Source organism: Suricata suricatta, chromosome 1, assembly GCF_006229205.1.
Source record: "Suricata suricatta isolate VVHF042 chromosome 1, meerkat_22Aug2017_6uvM2_HiC, whole genome shotgun sequence".
Lineage (NCBI taxonomy): Eukaryota > Metazoa > Chordata > Mammalia > Carnivora > Herpestidae > Suricata > Suricata suricatta.
This window is the reverse complement of record NC_043700.1, coordinates 192297576-192320620: the sequence shown is the minus strand read 5'-3', so window position 1 is coordinate 192320620 and position 23045 is coordinate 192297576. Positions and strand designations below refer to the sequence as shown.

Genomic DNA, 23045 nt, shown 5'->3' with positions numbered 1-23045 from the left:
TAATACTGTGGTTCTCTTACCTGCATTTATGGCTGACAGATGATGAGTTTGGGTTGGAAGTTAGTGAAGCTAAACATAAGATTTTTTTTCTGTCCAGATTCAGGGAAACTCTGATGTCAGGCTAAGAATTTTTCCCTGGGGCGCCTGCGTGGCTTAGTTGGTTAAGCGTCTGACTTCAGCTCAGGTCATGATCTCATGGTTTGTGGGTTTGAGCCCCATATTGGGCTCTGTCCTGACAGCTCAGAGCCTGGAGCCTGCTTCAGACTTTGTGTCTCACTTTCTTTCTCTCCCCCTCCCCCACTTGTTTTCTGTCTCTCTTTCTCTCTCTCAAAAATAGATAAGAACAAAAAAACAAAAAAATCTTCCTCTAAAGCAATATATTTTTCCAGGTTGCATGCACGCGTGCACACACACACACACACACACACACACACAGATAACACACACCAAATTAATAATTGTGCTTGTTTCTGGTGGGTCTAGTATGAGGGATAGTATATCCCAGAATATGATATAAAAATAATTATGGTATTCATAGTAGAAAACCAAGTCCTAAAGCCCTTAATATCCAGCAGAATTTGTAGACCAGAGAGCTATTTGGTCCATTTCTGTCTCACCTGGTGCAGTTTCCTTAGTGTGGTTCTAACCACTGATAGAAGGACTGAGCTGTTATGACGAGGGGTATGTCCCCGTGTCGCCAGTGTGCTTCCATGGGCTCAAGTCCCGGTTTCTCTGTTTGCTGCTTACAGTGCTTTGGGCAAATTATTTCACACCTCTGTGCCTGTTTCCTCAGCTGTAAAACTAGGATTATAACAACTTTACAGCTGCATAGTGGCAGGACTCAGCTCGTAGGATTGGTGGGAGGATCTAGTGAGAGCGCACCAAGATCATCTAGCAGAGTCACTAACTGACGGTCAGTGCTGTTAGGGCCGCCACCATAACCACTTCCGACATTTGGGAGATTTTGGTTTAATATTTTCATTTCACAATATAACTTAATTTCTAAATGTGTTTCTGGCAAATAATTTAAATGTGTACTTTTTTTTTTTAACAAGGCTTTGGTTACACCATTTTTCTTCTTAATGGAAGTAATGACTAAGCAGGATTCCTGGAGTCGGGTACGCCGCACACATCTCGCTGGTTGTGTGATGTTGGACAAGTTATGTGACCTGTTTGGTCCCTTATCTGAGAAAAGGGACTAGTAGTAGTATTTTCATCATAGGATGAGGGATGATTCAATAGTCAACCTATATATGAAGCTCCTAGAAAGGTTCCCAGCGCATGTAAGGCTCTGGAAACTAACTTCCTCCTCCTCCTCTTAGACCTTGGCAGTTTCATCCCCCCTCTGACCCATGCTTTGTAGTCAGCATGTCCAGCTGCTTCCTTTAGTGTCTGCTGTGTGCAGTATACCGCTCTCAGTGTGCTGGGTGCCTGGGGCCCATTTATTTATTCCTTCGATCATTTTTTGAATCCTGGGGATACATTGGGAGTTAGACCACTAGCCTGGAACCTGCCATCATTGGGATTTAATGAAGATTTTTCAGGATGCAAAAGGTATGAGAAGGAAGGGGTTCCTGCGTGTCCCTAGGAAGGCGGGGCAGGCTTCGTGGGGGGTTCTGCCTGAGCTGAGTAGAGATTTGCCTACACTGCTAAGCCCAGAGTGACTGTCCAGGACGGAACCCGCTTTTGCTTCTTTGGGCCTTTGTAGATAGTGCTGCTTGGGGACGGCACCCATGGAGTGATGGCGGCCAGGGCTGTGCTCTGTTCCCTTCATCCCTGGACTCAGGACTGGGCTGATGCCTGCCTTTTAGGAAAGTGACCATGGAAGGCGGTACGGAGGAGGGTCCAGAAGGGAAGACCAGAGGTAGGCAGGCCAGTCAGAAGAAGAGGCTAATGATCTTGTTGCTGGCATGGGCAAGGAGCGCTGGCCACCTGACCCTGTGCTGTGTGCCTGGTGCCCCGACAGTGCCCAGCACACGAGACTTCGGCTACAAATGCTTTCTGAATAAACGCCTGGGGCGCTTCAGAGAGAGAATCAGTGCCGCAGTTCCCAGCTCCACTCCCCTGGTACGCGGTAGGCGGTCCGCTCGAGGCGCAGTGTGTGCAAAGATGGTTGAATTCAAGGGGAAGATAAATTGAGTTGGATTTGAACATGTTGACCTTGAGGTGCTCTGGGGCCTCTGGGTAGTGGGGTAGAAGTCTAGAGTCACGATCCCATTTGAAATGGGGCAGGGGAGGGGTTAAGTAGAGGAGCAAAGCGGCCACGGAAGAAGCCCCTGCATCTCCAGCCATCCTCTGTGTGGCAGACTGGTGTCCGACCTGTACCTCGCGCCGGGCCTTCCCTCCGGAGTCCGCCGTGCGGCCGCCCCCCAGGGCCCGTCACTTCCTGGAACATGGCTTTCCCCTGGATTTCTCTTCTTTCCAACAGCCCTGGAGTCTTTAGTCACTGACCAAAACTGTGCTGTTTTCTCTTGGATGATATTTGATAAAATTTCAGCTCCTCAGAATGCTTAAAATTGAAGATTCTAATTTCTCCAAGGTTTTATTTTTAATGCTTATTTTTGAGAAAGAGAGAAAGAGACAGAGGATGAGCAGGGGAGGGGCAGAGAGAGAGGGAAACACAGAATTGGAAGCAGCTCCAAGCTCTGAGCTGTCAGCACAGAACCCAATGTAGGGATCAAACCCATGAACCGCGAGATCATGACCTGAGCCAAAGTCAGAGGCTTAACCGACTGAACCACCCAGGTAATCCAGGTTTTTTTTTAAAAAGGTGCTTATTCAAGGGGCACCTGGGTGGCTCAGTTGGTTAAGCCTCTGACTTCGGCTCAGGTCAGATCTCACATTCGTGAGTTCGAGCCCCGCATCAGGCTCTGGGCTGACAGCTAGCTCAGGGCCTGGAGCCTGTTTCTGGTTCTGTGTCTCCTTCTCTCTCTGCCCCTCCTCCTCTCATGCTCTGTCTCTCTCTGTATCAAAGATAAATAAAACATTTAAAAAAATAAAAAAAAATAAAGGTGCTTATTCAAAAAGATATTTCTAAAATATTATCTTTTTAGATTTTTATTTTACTTATTTTGTTAAAAATTTTGAGTATAGTTGGCACACATTACCTTAGCTTCAGATGTACAAACAACATAGAGACTGGCATCTCTCTGTGCTCTGCTTACCTCAAGGGTGGCTGCCATCGGCTAAAAATCTGACCTAATAGGGGCGCCCGGGTGGCTCAGTTGGTTAAGTGCCAGACTTTGGCTCAGGTCATGATCTCACGGTCTGTGGGTTCGAGCTCTGCGTTGGGCTCTGTGCTGACAGCTCGGAGCCTGGAGCCTGTCTACAGATTCTGTGTCTCCCTCTCTCTCTGCCCCTCCCTCACTTGTACTCTCTCTCTCTTAAAAATAAATAAACATTAAAAAAAGTTTTTAAATATGACCTCATAGCTTTTCCCACCATTCTCATCTCACGAGGGGATGCTCTCTGTCCATGTCGTCCAGAGGCTCCTCCCACACATCCTTCAGGCCTAAGTGTGACCCTCTTTTTTTTTTTTAAATGTTTTATTTATTTTTGATACAGAGAGAGACAGAGCATGAGAAGGGGAGGGCAGAGAGAGAGGGAGACACAGAACTAGAAGCAGGCTCCAGGCTCTAGGCTAGCTGTCAGCACAGAGCCCGACGCACAGAGCCCGATGCACAGAGCCCGACGCAGGGCTTGAACCCATGAATGTGAGATCTGATCTGAGCCGAAGTCGGAGGTTTAACCGACTGAGCCACCCAGGCGCCCCAAGTGTGACCCTCTTGAGAAGTCTTCTCAGATCTCACCTTAGCCTTAATTGTGCCCTTCACCTTCGCCTTGCTTGATTTTGTTTCATACCACTTAGCACTGTATCATTGGCTAATTTTTTAATCACTTATCATTAACTGCTTTTTTTGGTGTTTTGTTGAAATCTCCCACACTACTGGAGGGAAGGGATGTTGTCCTTTTTACTGTTGTATTTCCTGTGCTTTGCAGGCCTTCCATCCATAGTAGGTACGTAGCCATGTATGACATGTTAGGTCCAGCTTACAAATTTTGAGGCCGAGGCTCAGCAAAGTTACTTACAGAAGGTCAAGGTCACACGGTTTCTAAACAATAGAGCCAGTAACTAATTGTATCGCTTGGGATTTTCATGCTTTGTTAAGCTGCATTATATTTAAGACCAATTATATTGAGACTGTATTTTCATTAAAAAAATACTTTTTTCCCCAACTTTAGGAGGATATGGCAAAAAAAATGGTCGTAGTAGAAGATGGAGGGAACTGCTGAAGCTGCCCCTTGTCAGCCAGTGCAGCGAGCTCAGACGTTCCATTGGTGAGTAACTAGTGCGGCGCGGGGGCCACGTCTGCCCTGTGCGGCTGGTTGGGTGTTCCTCTTGAAGAAGCAGCACATGCCGTGGTTCTATGTAGAACAGAAGAGTAATACAGTAACATTTCCTCTCCTCATGACCCAACTAATCATCGCTCCAGAAGGAACACAATGCTTTCAAGGTTCATCCATGCGGCAGTGTGAGTCAGTATTTAGTTCCTCTTTCTGGGCAAGGAGCATTTCATTGTATGGGTATATCACCTCTTGTTTACCCACTCATCAGTTGATGAGTTGTTTACTTTTTTTTTGTCTATTATGAATAATGCTGCTAGAAACATTCCCGTACAAGTGTGTACGTTCGTGGTAGGGTACACATTAAAATGACCATTGTAACCATTTTTAAGGGATCCAGTTTCCTTCTCTTGCTTTGGATACCCAGTTGTTCCAGAACCATTCATTGAATGACTATTGAATTGTCATAGTACCTTTATCAAAGTCAACTGACCGTGAAGGTGAGGGTTTATTTCTAGATACTCATAAGGACACACGTGTCTGCATTAGGGCCCACCCAGATATTTCAGGCCAGCTGTCCGTCTCAGGATCCTTGACTTAATCATATTTGCAAAGGCTCTTTTTTTTTTTTTTCAAATAAGGTCCTATTTATAGGGAGCAGGACCTGATGCCTTGGGAGGGCCGGTATTCAGCCCATTATAGATGAACTCTAGTTTTAACTTTTTGAGGAACTGGCCAACTGTTTTCTAAAGCAGTCGCATATTTTACATTCCCAGCAGCAATACATGCCAGTTCCAGGCCCTCCGTGCCCGTGCTAGTGCTTCCGCTCCTTCTAGTCGTCCTAGCCAGTGCGATCTGCGTTTCCCCAGTGACTAATGATGCCGGGCATCTGTGTGGCCTTGCTTCTTTGGGCCAACTGCTACTTGATCCGTAGGGTTAATAGTAATTTTTTTCTGCACATAGCACCAACTGATTAATATGGAGGTGATTTCATTATTTGACATTTGCATTATAATTCAGGTATTATAAACTTTACTTCTGGATCATTCATGCTATTGAACATATTCATAGGATCATAGAAATATATTCATGTATATTTGCATATAAATTACCTCTGTACACTTCTGACTGGGGGTAGTTTTTAGTACATAGAATGAAGTAAATAACACTAAATATCCCATTAGTTAACTTTTCTCCCCCATTTCATGCTCTTTTTAAAAATTAATTTATTAATTTATTTTTACTGAGATATCATTTACATATAACATTGTATGAGTTTAAGGTGTACCACTCCATTAGTTAAGTTTCAAGTGTTGGCATTTATTTGCTTCCATGCACCAAGCTCTGGGGATGGCACCGCCAACACAGTGGCTAAGAAACAGATGTGACCTCTGACCTCTTGGCAGAGATAGTTATAAACAATCTCACAAATAAGCATAATTACAAATTGCAGTGAGCCCTTTGAAGGAAAAGGTATCTACTGCTGGGTATGTAGGAGGGCCCCAAAGTGAGACAGAGCACGGCAGGGGACATCAGAAAGGCGGGTCTTCGGGGAGCAGGGAGCTGGAGAGGGGCCATGGCGCTGGGTGGGAGGAGAGGAGGGAGGCAGGGCTGTAGGCCTGGTACAGGCCGTTGTCTTACTTGGAAGGTGGCATCTTATGATGTAAGTAGATGCACATTTTTGAAGGGCATCTCGGGCTTCAGGGTGAGGAATGTAATCGAGAGGGTTGACAGAGGGGCGGGAAGGCCGCCCTCGCGTGAGCAAGAGATGATGGTGGCCTGGCGTGGGGTGGGGGGGATCAAACTGGGCCCACGAGACAGTTAGGGGGTGGAGTCAGGTCGATCTGGATGTGGAGGTAGGAAGGGCACCGGTACTAAGGATGGCCTCCATGTCGGGTCCACCCCCCGAGATAGGGTTCACGGTGTGAGGAGCTCTGTATGGACGGAGGCTGCACACTTCCTGTTTGGAGATCAGAGGGGTCTGGGTCTAGGAGAGGTCTGTGTCTCAGTGGCGTTTCGCAGTCCCGACAGGGAGTGGATACGCTCTCCCTGGAGACCGGGGGAGGGGAAGGGCCCTTGAGCAGGGTCAGAGGACCTCGCGTCCTGGTGTGGCTCAGGCGAAGTGGACCAAGGAGCGGCCAGGTGGGTCGGGAGAGCAGAGGGGTCCAGAGAACCGAGGACCAGGGCGGCTTCAGGCTGGTGGGCATGTCAGCACAGAGGTCCAGTGGCCACTGGACTTGTCCCGAGGTCAAGGTCTCTGTTTCCCCCACAGTTTTGTTCAGTGAGTGAATGAAGGAATGAGTGAATTGGTAGCGTTAGCGGAGCTGCTCCAGGGAAGACGTGCAAGCCGACTTTCTCACCAACTAGAGCGGTGCTCCACCGGGTGCCCTCCACTGCGTGCAGCTCTTCGTTTGTTTGTTAGTCACGTGTGCGTGATTCAGTGCGGTAGTAAGCACGTGTTGGGGCTTTATAATGTTTGTCCTTTGGTTGTTCTAAACTAGTGGATCAGAGAGAATCCACGAGCTACGAGACTCTGAGTTCGTGTTCTTTCTGAAGGAGGATCACTTCGAAAGTGAGTGTGGGCGCTTCTGGTAAGTGGCCCGTCCTTGCCTCAGAATTTGGCGCACTCAGAAGCACCAGTGTGTCACGTGGCCTGTGGGGACGGCCCCTCAGGAGCGGACTCTGACGCCTGTGCACTGAGGGCTCCGACCTGGAAGGCTTTGGTGCCGGCCCCCCTGCCTCGCGAGGCCTGGACTCCCTGGGGGGCGTCTGCCCCCTCGTGACTGGGCAGTAGGTGGTAGACTGTGTGGCCTCTGAGGGGTCAGAAGAAGACGCTGGATCTTCTGGCTCCTGCGGGGCCAGGGCCCCTGATGGGAAGACGGAAGCAGGTGCCCGCTGCTTCTGAGGCGTATTGTGTGGCACATTTCTATGGTTTATGGTGTTTGATTTTAGTACCGTGTGAAGCTCACGTGTGGAAGAGTGAAACCATCAATAGAATTGTGAGCCAGATAAGGTAAAAGGAAATAGATTTAAAGGGTTTTTGTGTGTGAGCATTTAAATGCCAGATTTGTTTTAGACTGATTTAGAGAAACTTTTTTTTCAGTTCCCTGGTTCCATCACTTCCCTGGGTTTTGTGACGTCGCTGTCATTTCTCTAAGGTTCTATTCGTGGCATCAGTGTGAAAATTTTGAATTGCTGCAGGATGGCACAAATTGTGTGATGGAATATTTTGAAATAGAAAAGGGACTTTACTGAATAAACAACCACCTGTGTTCCTACCACCCAACTATGAGTGGAAGACTTCAGAATTAAGGTCTTTAGGAATCAGGCATCATTTTTGCTATTGTCCGTGAGCCAGCCTACAACTGGGTGAAATCAGAACTTTTCCCGCGAGGCGCCCGTGTCAGCGCTGTCCAGTCTGAAGGTCCCTGCTGTCTCCTCACTGCGCTGCAGGCCCGGCCCCAGAATCCCGTCGGCGGAGCGCCCGTCCTGCCTGGTGGTGTGCCCAGTCCCTCCAGCCTCCGCCCTTATCCAGCGCGGTGGGCCGAGGGCGGTGGGGTCATTGTCGAGAGGGGAGAGAGGCGTGTGTCACGTGACCTGGCCTTGTGCTAGACCTCCCCATGCTCTTTGATTTTGCCCTGCTTCCTTCCAGAAACATCCAAGGGGCTCTAACCCTCTGTTTCTGTTTTTAAAGATCTTTCAGCAAATGTGGCTTCCATCATGTGATCATTTACTCAGAGATTTTATAGTTATGATAGAAATGTATTCAAGGTCTGAGCTTTAGGATGTGGACTTTAAGGTGCAGATCATTCTAGTGTTTCCTGCTGCACCTCAGTGAAGACCGATAGAGCCAGTTAGGCAGCTCCCTTCACAAGTAAGGACTCGGATCTAGCATTTAGAGTTCCGCATGAAATTTAGGGTAGCCAAGAAATAAATTTAGAAAGTTTGAATGGAATCCATCTCTAATAAGCAAGTATTTTTTAGTGTCTAAGGATGATATAAAATGCAACAAAACAATCTGAAAAATGTACCCACAGGTATGCACCCCCCCCACCGTACCCCCAAAACTTGAGATGTTTGGCTGCTCCCCGCTGACCTGCTGTGGTGGCTTCCTCCTCCCTGGGCCGCTCCCTTCCCCGTGTCTCCTGGGCTCTGGGAAACAACACAGGGGCGCCTGGAGGGCTCAGTCGGTTAACGGTCCGACTTTGGCTCAGGTCATGATCTCACAGTTCATGGATTCGAGTCCTGCGTCGGGCTCTGTGCTGACAGAGCTTCGGATTCTGTGTCTCTTTCTCTCTCTGCCCCTCCCCCAGTCATACTCTTTCTCTGTCACTCAAAAATGCTAAAACTAAATTAAAAACACAAAACAAAACTATCTTTTCAAGTTTATTTATTTTGAGAAGAGAGAGCCTGTGTGCATGCAAGCAGGGGAGGGGTTAGAGAGAGGGAGAGAGCAGGGGAGGGGCAGAGAGCGAGGGAAAGACAGAATCCTAAGCAGGCCCTATGATGCCAGTACAAAGCCCCACTTGGGGCTCGATCCCACAGACCTCAAGATCATGACCTGAGCTGAGATCAAGAGCCAAGAGCCTTAACCGACTGAGCCCTCCAGGCGCCCGTACGGAGCAGCGCTAAAACCCTGGGTGTCCCCAAGGGGCCTCCCACCGCACATCAGCTTTGGCTGTCACCTTTGCAGGGCCTTCCTCTGCTCATGGGGGCCCCCAGCCCCTCCTTCTGTTTCTCTACCAGTGAATGAGCTCCATTTCCCCGGCGTCCGGGTCTGCCTGCTCCCGGCTGCTCTCACCTGCTCTGCTCACAGGTTCCCATCTCCTCGAGTGGGGCTGCCTCCTACCTGCTTACCGCATCAGCTGCCGCAAGCCACCTGTGTCCTCCTTGTCCCCTGGGTGGTCTGTGGGCTCCTCTGGTTCCTGGAGGGGTATCCTCACTGCTAAGGGGGAGACTTGACCGAAATCGAACAAGTTGCCTTGTGAAGGTCGTTTGTCACCAGAGACTTGGCTTCTTTCTTCCCCTCTGCTACCTTCGTCCTGGCCCCCAGCTGGTCTTACTGCTGGCTGGCCCCCGGGCCCAGCCCTACTGCCCCCACGCCACTGCCCCTGCCCCAGGACCTGGGCGGCCCTCCACAGAGAGCAGGTCCCAGAAGGTCTGCTCGTGATGTGACCGAGGTGGTGGGGGGCTCCCTCAGGAGGTCCAGCTTGTCTCCAGGGTTTCAGCCGGGTGGCTTTTTGTTTATTTTAATTTTAAGTAAGTATTTTTAAAGTTTATTTTTGAGAGAGAAAGAGAATGAGCAGAGGAGGGACAGAGAGAGAGAGAGACACAAACACACACACAGAATCAGAAGCAGGCTCCAGGCTCCGAGCTGTCACCATAGAGCCCCATGCGGGGCTCAAACACACAAACCATGAGATCATGGCCTAAGCTGAAGTCGGATGCTTACCTGACTGAGCCACCCAGGCACCTCTATTTTTTAAACATAGTATCCCTAAAATAAAATGTGGTAGTAAAATTAGACAATGTGGGTAGTAGAATTTTTGCAAAACTGTTGTTTATTGAAAGAAGCGATTGTGCACTGGCAGCCGTGATAGCTACATCCTGGCCTGTCCCTTACCATGTACAACTCGGTGACCCAGAGTGGGGCCGCTTAGACCCCAAGAATTACGTGGCATTAACAAGCCTTTTAGTTGAGGGATTTGTTATGGCTTGCTTATTTTTCATGAATTTTATTTAATTCTTCAGCTTTAGACCCACTTTAAGAGTACCTGAACATAACATTCATTTCAGGTTCAGAGCAACTGATTTTCTTGCCGATGTTTAAATTAACCTATTTTGAACATAACATTTTTGTGTTTGCTTGTTTGTTTGTTTGTTTGTTTGAAGTAGGCTTTGTGCCCAGAGTGGAGCCCACTGTAGTACTTGAGATCAAGACCTGAGCTGAGATCAAGAATTGGACACTTAACCGACTGGGCCACCCAGGCTCCCCATCATCTTTGTTTTATATCCCTCTCGATACTTTGACTAAATATTAGTGCATTGTTCTCAAAACAGTATCAGTGTTTGGGCTAAGGTTAAAGTATAAAAGATATTATCCCACTGAGAAGAAAAAAAAACCAAGAGCAGTTAAAAAATAATTAAGCTCAGGGGCACCTGAATGGTTCAGTTGATCTAGTGTCTATTGATTTTGACTCAGGTCATGATCTCATGGTTGTGGGATCGAGCCCTGGTTGTGAGATCGAGCCCCGAGCAGGGCTCTGCACTGGGCATGGAGCCTGCTTAAGGTCTCCACGCCGCCCCCCCCCTGCCCTACTTATGCATGCACTTACTCTCTCTAAGATAAAATAAAATCTCAGTGTGTGTCTTTAAAAAAATAATTAAGAATATATAATATGTGTAACTTGTAAAAGTGTAAAAAGGTAGCCAAAAGGCAAAGAATTTTTAAAAATGTGATTTAGTACATTCCTGTGGTGTATTTCACATATGTGCAACTTGGCCCAAACACACTGGGGGGGTCAGGCCTGCACAGGAACAGAGCCAGCTCTCTTTCTTGCCCCTCTTTTCCTTTACTGTGACCTTGACGGCTCAGTTCCCCAGGGAATACTGCTCCGGTGCATAGTTCCTTTTGCAGGGGGGCGGGGACATTTGCCTCACACACCTCTATCAATTCCTCCAGCTGTCTTTCACTCTGTGTAGGAATTATGAATATTCATGACAACCCAGTCTAGACTAGCAAACAAACCAGTAGTTAAAAAAAAATAGTGCAAATACTATCATTGACTTTCATTTTATCAGGTGAAAACAGCAGACTCAGAAAAGCCCTTTCTGATTTGTAATAAATATATTTGTTCATTTCTTATCCTCTTTTTCTATCCAGAAAAGGATTATAATAGCCTTTGTGACAAGCAGCCAATAGGAAGACTTCTCTTCAGACAATTCTGTGATACAAGACATGATCTAAAGACACACATCGAATTCCTAGATGCAGTGGTGAGCAGTTTATCTCAGTGTTGAACCACCCAGTTTTGTGCTTTTGAAAATTAAGAGTCTGATCTAAAAACAGAGATCTAAGTTAAATAGACCCTGGTAATGATAGTAAGAGGGGATAAATTGGTTTCTTTGTGTCATTTTACTTTGGTATGGAAGTCCCTATATAATATTCTCCCTTATCTGCAGTTTTGCCTTCTGGGGTTTCAGTTGCCTGTGGTCAACTGGAGTCGAAGCAGGTGATCCTCCTTCTAACATATGGTCAATGCAGTCACACTTGGAGATATTGTGGGTCAGGCCCAGTTCCAGACCATGGCAGTGAAGCAAATGTCATAGACTTTGAGTCTGGAGTTCTCTCTTGTCCAGCAAGAGAGCGGACACAGAATTGAATACCAGAGAGGCTAATGTCGGAAAAAAGACAAGAGTCCTTGCTCCGTATTTATTAGGATCAGAAGGCTTACAAATGTGATGGGTGTGCAGAAAGAGACAATAAAACAGTGATCGTTAACTCATGTGTGTGAGAGGAAGAGGGTTTCAAAGGTATGTGGTGTTAGGGGTTTGAGTCAACACAAATCAAAGTCCTGGCACTGAGCAGATGGCTGTTTACTGCAGGCACCAGGCATCGTGTCTGTTTACCTTAAGTTTTCTAGGGACAGTGTCAGATAGAGCATGCTACCTCAGGGCTAATTAGCTCTGGACTTGTCTCCCTGCTGTGGGAGCTCTCCTGTTCTCGGATGCTTTGTTCCTGTGGAAGTGTCTTTCTGCTCCATGCTTTGTTTTATGCTGGGGATGCTTTCGCCCTGTGGTAGCTTTCCACCCTAAGCCTCGTTAACCCATTGGTGCAAGCTCAAGAAATTCTTAAACTTATTCCCCGCAAGCGAATATCACAATGAAGTGAGTCAAATGATTTTTTTTTGTTTGTTTCCCATTGCATATAAAAGTTATGTCTAGGGGCACCTGGGTGGCTCAGTTGGTTAAACTTCCGACTTCAGCTCAGATTATGATATCATAGTTGGTGGGTTCAAGCCTTGCATTGGGCTTTCTGCTGTCAGCACAGAGCCTGGAACCTGCTTCAGATCCTCTGTCGCTCTCTCTCTCTGCCCCTCCTCTGCTCACTCTCTCTCTCAGAACAATAAATAAACATTTAAAAAAGCTATCTCTACACTATACTGTAATCTATTAACTGTACAATAACATTATGTCTAAAAAAATGAGTGTATATAATTAAATTAAATTTACTTAATTAAAAAATACTCTGTTGCTAAAAATGCTAACCATCATCTGACCTTTCAGCAAGCTGTCTTTTTTCTGGGGGAGGGTCTTGCTTTGATGCCCATGGCTACTGACTGATCACGGTGGGGGTCGCTGACTTGGGTGTCTGGGGCGTGTCTTACCGTAAGACAACACAGAAGTTTGCCACATCAATGGACTCTTCTTTTGCTTCAACACTTAGAAGCCATTGTAGTGTTATTAATTGGCCTGACTTCAATATGGTGTCCCAGGGAATAGGGAGGCCCCGGAAGAGAGGGGGAGAGAGGGGGATGGCTGGTCAGTGGAGCAGGAAGAACACGCACCACATTTACTCAGCCTTATATGGGTGCAGCTCATGTCATCCCAAACAGATCGCTGATTACAGAGCACCGTAACAAACATGATGATGATGAAAAGGTTTGAAATACAGCAAAAATTTCCAAATCATGACGCAGAGACATGACATGAGCAAGTGCTGTTGGGAAAATGACACCAATAGACCTACTCATTGCAGGGTTGTTACAAACCTTCAATTAAAAAAATGCATTATTTGTGAAGCACAGTAAAGCAAAGCACAGTAGAACAGAGCGTGCCTGAATTCTTTCAGAAAAACATGGGAGACCCTTACCTGTTCTCCCTGGAGCCCCGGCAGCCCTTTCCTTCCTGGCTCCTTTGCTAGAATAAGAGAGCGCTTTGAGAGGAGGTGATTTTTTGTTCCAGCTAGAACTTGATGGAGTAGAGTGTGGGTATGTCTTCGTGCATTGGCGTATATTTGCCACACTGCTGTAATTTAAGAGTTTAGGGACCTACGATTCTTCTTTATTTCAAGATGGCTGAGCTGCATTGCTGAAGCTGGTTGGACCTGTTGGTGGCGTCATGAGACCGTTAGCTTTGGGGGACCGCCAGCTGACTGCCGTGACAGGTTCTGTGCTGCTCTGGCTTTGGTGCCAGCTGTGTGGGTCAGTGATAACACCTGCTTTTGACATTTGCGTGGCGCCTGCTCCTTGGACTGTCCTTGTGGGAGGCGCGTATGGGTCCTTGGAGCTTCTCGAGTGGAGAGATCGCATCTTATCTCTCCCTTCTGGCACCTGGCATGGCTGTTTGCTCTCTGCTCTGCTTAGTGTTTGTTGACTGAATTAATGTCATCTGTGTCAGTGAGTATGTCAGGAGAGAAATAGAACCAAGAGGAGATATTTATTAAGAGATTTATTGCAAGGAATCGGCTTACATGACTTTGAGGTCTGGTCAGGAGAGTCCGAAATCTGTAGGGCAGGAGGGAACCCTCCAAAATGGGGTGAAGCCACTGTCTTGGGCAGAACCCCTCTGAGGAAGCCTCAGCTCTGGCCCTAAGGTGCCTTTCAACTGATTGGATCAGGCCCCACCCAGATTATCTAGAATCATCTCCTTTTCCTAAAGTCACTGGTAAAGACACGAATCACATCTGCAAGAGCAGCACAGCAGAGACTAGACTCGTGTTTGAGTAACTGGCGCTGTTCCCTGCCAGGCTGTGTGTCAGCGGTCGCAGAGTCACAGGGCTTTCTTTCCCATTGGTTGTGTGCCATTTGGCATCCGGGATGTACGTCTGAAGGTTCTGTAAGTAAACAGTGTCGCGTTTCTAATCCAGTGAGTCGTGCCTGGAACACGAACGTGAAGCTGGCTCTGGCCGGCCGTCAGCCTGATGGCCGTGGCTCCTGTGCTGGGGGGAGGGGGGCGGCATCAGGTGTGAGGTCGGCAGACACACGTCCTCCGCTCTTTGTCTCCTCGCTAATGTCTTTGGCCCCATCTAGTTAGCTTCGCTGCTCTGCTAAGGCCCCGACGTGCAGAGCCCGGTGGCTGCGCAGAGGTCTCCCGGGCCTGAGTCTTCAGGTCTGTTGACCCTGTTGAGTAGCTTCTTAAAATTCTTATCCAGGCTTTCACGATTTCTCCTCTGATTTTCTCTCTTCTCTTTCTTTTCAGTTTCTTCCTTGCTTATCCTTTGTAGATGCTTAGATATTGATCAGGTCTGCCTTGCCCCTCCCTCTGTTTTCTGGCCTGTGTGGTAGTGTCCTCGCTTAGGGTCCCGTGTCTGGCGCCTGTGAAGGGACAGGACTTCTGTGGGAGCTCTGTGCTCAGGTTTTCCTGAAGTGCCTCTTGGACATTTCTCAAATGCTGTTGCCCAGAACAACCCGAGCTGTTTATTTGATTCTATTTTACTCGGCCACATGCAGGGGCGGAGAGCGTAATGTGACAGAGCGTCATGGGGTGCGTTGCTCTGCCGCATTTTGACCTGTTAGAGAAAACTGTTGCCATTAGTTTCCCAAAGGAGAGCTGCCGGTACTCGATCAATATCACGTCGGTTAGAGCTTCTCTGCGGTTGGTCGGGAAACCAGGGAATCCGTAGGTCGGAGAATGAGACATCGTGAAGCTGGGGGAGCTTGACGGCTCTTTCTCTTTGCTCTCGTCTCTTCCGTCAGGCGGAGTACGAGGTGGCCGACGACGAGGACCGCCGGAGGCGTGGACTGGCCGTCCTGAGCTCCTTCCTCAGCCCTGCCGAGGTGCGCTTTCTTCTCAGACGTGCAGCTGCGGTACTTAGTGACACAGCTGGCCGCGTGGCCGTGCTGACTCAGCTGGGTGCGATAGAACAAGAATGTTAACGTCATTACAAATATAAATATCTTATAAATATTCCTCTTCTGCATTGTCCTTGAGTCCGTAAGGAACTTAACAAATCTCATAGAAAGTTGATTCAATGAATTTAAAAGTTTCTGTTTCCTCAAACAGAATCCAGAATTAGAGAACTTCATTTGTCTGTCTTGGACTGAAAATAACATTTTTCTCCTAAAGCTTTGATGGACCTTAGTTTTTATGCTTTTTGATTTAGTAGATTCTTACAGTTTAGTATACTGCTCTAAGCCACGTACATGTACCAGGTAAGATTCCTATGAGTTGGATACATTATTATGTCTATTTTTATATGAGAAGACTGAAAATCAGAGTGATCGAGCGGACACAGCTAGGAAGTGCCAGGGCCAGGAGTCAGACGTGCAGAGACTGGGGTCGGAGAATCGTGTTGTGGCATTGAGTCCAAAGTACCCATTGCTGAGCCTGGCTCACTGAGGCTGGCAGGGCCACCAAGCGGGGGGAGCTCGCTGGCGCGAGGCGGGAGGCCAGTGGGCGGGCAGGCGGTTACAAAGGCCCACACACGCCGCTGGTGGAGGCAGAGACGTGTTCCAACCAGACAGGCTTTGACTCCGAAGCTTCTGCTTGTCTTCGTCTCCAGCCTCAGTACCGTGGCTCCTAGATCATTCTTTTCCAGCATAGCTACTACGGCGTCCACATATTTACAGAGACGCCCACGTCACGGACTGGGGGAGTCGATGGGAAGTCCCACTTCCCTACTTCCTTTATTTTTACTTTTTTTAACTTAAATCCCTGAATAAGATTATTTTTTAAATTTGTTTGATGACAGAAATAAACCTTTTTTTACATTAAAAATCATTTTACATTGACATTATTGTATAACTGTATTCACAGTGATTAGTCAAAACATTAAACATTGTTTTAACCCCTCCCCCACTCCGAGCGTTACCCTTAATCTCCACCACCTGTTTCTCCTCCCACCACCTCCCCTCCAGGGACCATCAGTTAGTTTTCTGTCATTAAGAGTCTCTTATGGTTTGCTTCCCCTTCTCTCCCCCCCCCCATGTGTTTATCCCTTTTGTTTCTTAAATTCCACACATGAGTAAATCATAGGGTGTCTGTCTTTCTCTGACTAATTTCATTACAGCAGCACAGCATTATGTTCTCTAGCTCCATCCACGTTGTTGCAAATAGGATTTTAATCATTTTTCATGGCCGAGTAATATTCCATCACACACACAAACCACATCTTCTTTATCCATTCATCAGTCAGTGGACACTTGGGCTGCTTCCACAGTTTGGCTATTGTAGGTAACGATGCTATAAACAAAGAGGCGCATGTCTCCCTTTGAATTAGTGTTCTTGTAATCTTGTGTTTTTGAGTAAATACCCAGTACTGCAATGACTAGATTGTAGGGTGGTTCTATGTTCAACTTTTTGAGGAACCTCCATGCTGTTTTCTAGAGCGGCTGCACCAGTTTGCATTCCCAGCAGCAGTGCAGGACGGTTCCTCTCTCTCCGCATCCTCGCCAACATCTGTTGTTGCCTGAATTGTTAATGTTAGCCATTCTGACAGGTGTGAGGGGGTGTCTCATTGTGGTTTTGATTTGTATTTCCCTGATGATGAGTGATGGTGAGCATCTTTTCATGTGTCTGTTGGCCATCTGATGTCTTCTTTGGAGAAGTGTCTGTTCATGTCCTCTGCCCATTTCTCCACTGGATTATTTGTTCTTCGGGTAATGAGTTTGGTAAGTTTTTTATAGATTTTGGATACTAACCTTTATTTGATTTGTCATTTGCAAATATCTTCTCCCATTCTGTTGGTTGCTGATTGCTTTCTTTGCTGTGCAGAAGCTTTTTATCTTGATGAGGCCCTAATAGTTCATTTTTGCTTTTACTTCCTTTGCCTCTGGAGATGTGTCAAGTAAGGAGTTGCTGTGGCTGAGGTCAAAGAGATTGCTGCCTGTTTTCACCTGTAGGATTTTGATGGTTTCCTCTCTCACATTTAGGCCTTTCATCTGTTTTGAATTTGTGTGTAGGGTGTAAGAAAGTGGTCCAGGTTCATTCTTCTGCATGTCGCTGTCCAGTTTCTCCCAGCACCACTTGCTGAAGAGATTGCGTTTTTTCCATTGTGTACTCTTTCCTACTTTGTCAGAGATTAGTTGGCCATATATATGTGGGCCCAGTTCTGGGTTCTGTATTCTGTTCCATTGGTCTATGTGTCTGTTTTTGTGTCGATACCATCCTATCTTGATGATGACAGCTTTGTAATACAGCTTGAAGTCTGGAATTGTGATGTCTCAAGCTTTGGTTTTCTTTTTCAACATTACTTTGGCTATTTGGAGTTTTTTGTAGTTCAATACTAATTTTAGGATTGTTCTAGCTCTTTGAAGAAGGCTGGTGTTATTTTGATAGTGATTGCATCAAATGTGTAGATTGTTTTGGGTATTATCAACATTTTAAACAATATTTGTCCTTCCAATCCATAAGCATGGAATGTTTTTTCATTTCTTTGTGTCTTCTTCAATCTTTCATAAGCTTTCTATAGTTTTTAGTGTACAGATCTTTTACCTTTTTGGTTAGGTTTATTTCTAGGTATCTTGTGTTTTTTGGTTTAAGTGTAAATGGGATTGATTCCCTGATTTCTCCTTCTGCTGATTCATTATTGGTGTGTAGAAATGCAACCGATTTCTGTACATTGATTTTGTATCCTGTGACTTTGCTGAATTCATGGATCAATGCTAGCAATCTTTTGGGTTTTCTATGTAGAGTATCAGATCGTCTGCGAAGAGTGAAAGTTTGACTTCTTCCCTGGCAATTTGGATGCCTTTTCTTTGTGTTGTCTGATGGCCGAGGCTGGGACTTCCAGCACTGTGTTCAACAACAGTGGTGAGCGTGGGCACCCCTGTCGTGTGCCTGACCTCGGGGCAAAGCTCTCAGTTTTTCCCGTTGAGGATGATATTAGCAGTAGGTCTTTCATCTATGGCTTTAACAATGTATTATTATTGATTAGATCTTTTCTGTTTGGTATGAACTGTTTTCTGTATTCGGGTGCCTCCAGGTTGAGTGCATAAATATTTATAATTGCTATATCATCTTGCTGATTTTTCCTCTTTATTATTATATAATGTCCTTTTTTCCCCTATTACAGTCTTTGTTTTAAAGTTTGTTTTGTCTGATATAAATTTTGCTACTTTGGCTTTCTTTTGACCTCCATTGGCATGATGGATATTTTTCTTCTCCTCACTTTTAATCCACTAGTGTCTGTCGGTCTAAAATGAGTCCCTTGTAGGCAGCATATAGATGGGCCTTTTTTAAAAATCAGTTTTGTCACCTTATGTCTTTTGATTGGAGCATTTAGTCCAATTATATTCAAAGTAGTTATCGATAGATATGTATGTATTGCCATTTTATTACTTGTTGTGTGGTTGTTTCTGAAGCTTTTCTCTGATCCTTTTTCTTTCTCTCATAGTTTGCTGGTTGTTTTAGTGATATATTTGTATTTTTGTCTCTTTATTCATTTCTTAGTGGTTTTCGATTTATGGTTATCAAGTCCAATGAGTATCCTTATGATTATTGCTTTACATACTCCATCAGCCACGTTACTTATATCTGTTCTTGCTGGGCTCTCTGGCTGTGGCCTTGTTCTGTCTCATTTTGTCTGTCTCTGTGCCTGTTTCTGTGTGTTGGGAAGTTAGCTCTGTCTCCCTTGTTGAGGGTGAGGGCCTTACGAAGAAGAGGCCCTGGAGCGTCCTGCAGCACGGTGTCCCCTGCTCCCCAGGCCCCAGAGTGCCCCGCAGCACGGTGTCCCCTGCCCCCAGGCCCCAGAGTGCCCCGCAGCACGGTGTCCCCTGCCCCCGAGGCCCTGGCCCTCTGGGAGTGTCTCCAGTGTGTGCCGTGTGCATGCTGCTCTTGTGTCCCGGGCACTTTATCCTTTGCCTGTTGTGTGCAGTGTTTGGTACATTTTAGGGGTGCTCTGGTCTGCTTGTGAAATGTGACTTGTTGCTGCCCGCATGAGAACTGAGGTTCTGGAAAACTCCCAGGGCAGGAGACCCAGTGTTGGAAGGGGCTTGGGCCGGTCTTATGGGGGAGGGGGCTTGCCACGCTGGGACTAAGGCACACATGCCTGGGAAAGGTGCTTCTGGAAAGCACGGTGGGGGGCTCGGTGTAAGCAATTTAGGTGGTGAGTGTCAGGCTGCGCTGTTTCCCACAGGCGGCTCTGTGCTCATGCCGGGAGGGAAATGGCACCTGCTAGTCCTTTATTCCAGAGGGGTCCCTCCGTGAACACTGTCTCTTTGAGATGAGGAGCAGCTAACCTCCCCACCACGTGCCCCTGGCGCCCTTCGGATCGCCGTCTCCGCGTGCCTGTGTGCGGGCCGCAGGAGCAGCTGGCCTCTGAGCTCTCCGACGCTGACCTTTCCGACGCCAGGCTTTAAGCCCGCTGGCTGCAAGAACTCATGAAAATCGGGCCCTGCCACTTTCCAAACCAATTGCAAGGGGGTTTCCATTTCCCTATGCGCCGCCCCCCCCCCCCCCCCCCCCCCCCCCCGTGCTGGTCTGTCTCTCCTCCTCCTGGACGCCCTCCCCGCCTCCGCGGCGGTGATCGGTTTCCCTCCCATTTCCATCTTCTTCCCTGTGACCTCTTCTGTCGCTGTGGGATATCCGGTTGTCCCTGCGACAGGGCAAGCCCAGGGCCCTCCTACTCTGCCCCCATCTTCCTCTCCTGCCTATCAAGTTCTTTCATCTTCTTATTAACTCTTTTTTCTTTACCTTTTCTGAAGAAATACTCACATAGCAAGGGAGGTTGTCAAGAAGAAATAATTTATATATTTATTTTTAAAATATTTTGTTTTATTTTTTTGAGAGAGAGAGGGTGCAAGTGAGTGAGGGGCAGAGAGAGAGAAGAGAGAATGGGAGGGAGAGGAAGAGAGAGAGAGAGAGAAGCAGGGCTCACCTGGGGCAGGGCTTGCCCTCCCAAACCACGAGATCATGACCTGAGCTGAAGTCACATGCTTAACTGACTGAGCCACCCAGGTGCTCTAAGATTTTATTTTTAAGTCATCTCTGCACCCAACAGGGGGCTCAGATCCACAACCCGAGGTCAAGAGTCGCATGCTCTGAAGCCTGAGCCAGCCAGGTGCACCAAAAGACATAATTTAAAAGGAATCATGACGGATGTAGCAAATGTGGACGGGGCGGGCGTACGTGTGTCTGTGGCCCAGGGAGGGCCGTTTATGGGCCTGAAGATGGTGCGCCCCGAATGCTTTCTTCTCCTCAACATCAGCTGAGGAAACTACTCTGTGCTTTACGTGAAAATAACAATGGGTCACATCCTCATTGTTTTCCTTTTTCTTGTCTTTTCTTTTAAAAACAAGAAGCATCTTTTTTTGTATCTTGAAAAGGGAACTCCTTTATTCAAATTCCAACGCTGTAGACTATCTAAAGCATCTAAAAGTAAGGCGAGACTGTGTATTTTCATTGTTGCCTTTCTTTATCCTTTTACACAATTTTAGTTTTCCTTAGTTTTCTGTTCAGTATTCCCAAATGTTAAAATACAGTCATTTGATTCACAGTTTTAAAAAATCATGAGCCAAGCCCAGTGAGCTTTATTCTAGGAATGCAGAGTTGGTTCAACATCTACGGTCACTTACATTATAATAGAGCACATGGATAAAGGACGAGGCCTGCCACGTGACCATCTTAGCAGCAGGAAAGCCATTTGGCAAAAGGCTCCCTCCTCACGCACGTACTCAACAAACGAGGGGGGAACGGAACTTACTCAACCTGATAAAGGCCACACACAAAGCATGGCGACCGTCATACTCAAATGTGAGAGATGGGATGTTGCCAATAATGCTTTGAACACGGTGCGCAGATGCATCTCGGCTCCCTTGCGTTTGCTTCTGGGTTGATATGCGGGGGAAGGATCTGGAAGGCAGACAACACAGTGAATGTGGAAAATGGGACTGGCGTGGAGGGCGAAGGCAGCATTTTGGCTTATTTCACACTTGATGTTGCAATATTTTTTACAGCGAGCATTAGGTTCTGTTTACAATTGGTAAATTATGAAATCACTAATTGTTATGCATTTGATTTTTTTCTGTATCAAGAAGTTGGCAGCCCCTTTACCAGAAATCCCGTCGTATGTTTTGAGAGAATGCAGGCTGAGACTGAAGGGGAAGGACAGCCCCTCCAAGGACATCTTTGAGCAGTGCACCAGGTGAGCGCCGGCCGGGCCGCACGGACGAGCGGGGGGCTCTTGGGGGCTGCTTCTCTGCAGGAGACGGGTTCTTATTGCAGCGCTTTCCAAATTAAATGGTCACTTCCACAAGAAAGAGGTAAACGAGGGTGATAATGACATGCTGTAAATGGCACGCTGACATGGGTCAGGCTGCGGAGAGCCAGCGTGTGCACATGCTTTGTGGGCCCCTGGCCCCTCTGCTCAGCCTTCTAAAATGCTTGTGTCGGGGATGAAAAGATTGCCATGAAATGTTGTTTTTTTAAAGACCTCAGCACTTGCTAAAAATACCTTTCCACTGGATGTTTGCAATGTGGACCAGAAAATTCTAAGTCAGAGCACTTTGAGTAAACCCGGCTTCCTTCCGTCCGCAGGAGGAAAGGATGGCTTCTGGGTGCTCCTGTGTGCCATCACTTACCCATTCATTCAGCGGGCACTTGTTGAGTGCAGACTCAGTGTCAGGGACTGTGTCCTTCCCCAAGGCTGATTCTGTGTCAGGGACTCAGGAACTGTGTCCTTCCCCCAAGGCTGCTGTGACAAAGTCCCACCGACTCAGGAGGCCCCGAGCAACAGGACCTGATGTCACAGGTCTGGATGCTGCTGGCCCGGAGTCGGGGGGGGGGGGGGGGGGGGTCAGCAGAGTCGTGCTCTGCAGCCTCCAGGGGGAGGGTCCTTCTGTGCCTCTCCTTGTTCCTGGGGGTGGCCGGTGGTGCTGGTGTTTGTGGGCCTGTGCCCGCGGCATCTCAACCCCTGCTGTCACACGGCCTCCTTTCCTTGTGTTTTCTCATCTTCTAGTAAGGACACCAGTCATGTTGGACTAGGGTCCCCTGACTCCAGGGTGACCTCGTCCTAACTAATCATATCTGCACGACCCAACTTCCAGGTGAGGTCAGTGTACAGGCCCAGGTTGGGGCTTCAGCGTAGTCTGGGGAGCTGCCTTTCAAGTCCTCATAGTTTGCTGCTTGGGCTGAGGTTATGGACAAAACAGAGGGCAAAACAGAACAAAACACTGCTGACTTGAGTTTACATTCTCACACGCCTTAAGGAAATATAAATTAACGAGGCTTAGCTTATTGCTTATTTTTTTTTAAAGATATTTATTAAGCACCTATTATGTGCCTGTCATTGGTCTAGTTTCCAGGAATAAAATGATGAGCATGAATGAGTTGGTTCTTTACTGCTAGGGGCTTATAGCCACGTAGAGTAGCCGAGAAGTCCGTCCTGCTGCTGCTGTGACAAGCTGCCGCAGACTCTGGCCTGAAGCCACTGTTGTGCCCTAGTTTTTAAAATCGCCCCAAATCACCCCAAAACAAGCACCAGAGACTGCTAGGGAGACCGAGTCACGCCTGCAAAAGCAAAGGGCCTTTATTACACGCTTGAGCTCACGCCTGCAAAAGCAAAGGGCCTTTATTACACGCTTGAGCTTGGGCTTACAGTCTCCAGCCGACCCGCAGGCCCAGTGGAGCGAGCCCTCAACAAGGGCAGGGCAGGGCCTTTTATGCCTTTGGGAGGGGGCGTTACAGGAAATGATGACGGTGTACGGTGATCCAATCCCTGCCCCCCATCAACACTGGCAGTTGTGGGAGCCAATCACACCATC

General features: G+C 47.4%; 2 protein-coding genes across 2 annotated transcripts in view; both read left to right on the top strand.

Moving 5' to 3' along the window:
- The window catches only part of LOC115302640 (angiomotin-like), a 30871-nt gene extending 14655 nt beyond the window's left edge, over positions 1-16216 (top strand). The window contains exons 4-6 of the mRNA XM_029952578.1: positions 4243-4338; positions 15042-15122; positions 16203-16216. Of these exons, the coding sequence (XP_029808438.1) occupies positions 4243-4338; positions 15042-15122; positions 16203-16216 (191 nt within the window). The remainder of the gene's footprint in view (positions 1-4242; positions 4339-15041; positions 15123-16202) is intronic.
- Positions 16217-22974: 6758 nt separating this feature from the next.
- The window catches only part of ACOX3 (acyl-CoA oxidase 3, pristanoyl), a 922607-nt gene continuing 922536 nt past the window's right edge, over positions 22975-23045 (top strand). Inside the window, exon 1 of the mRNA XM_029952568.1 lies at positions 22975-22982. Within this exon, the coding sequence (XP_029808428.1) occupies positions 22975-22982 (8 nt within the window). The remainder of the gene's footprint in view (positions 22983-23045) is intronic.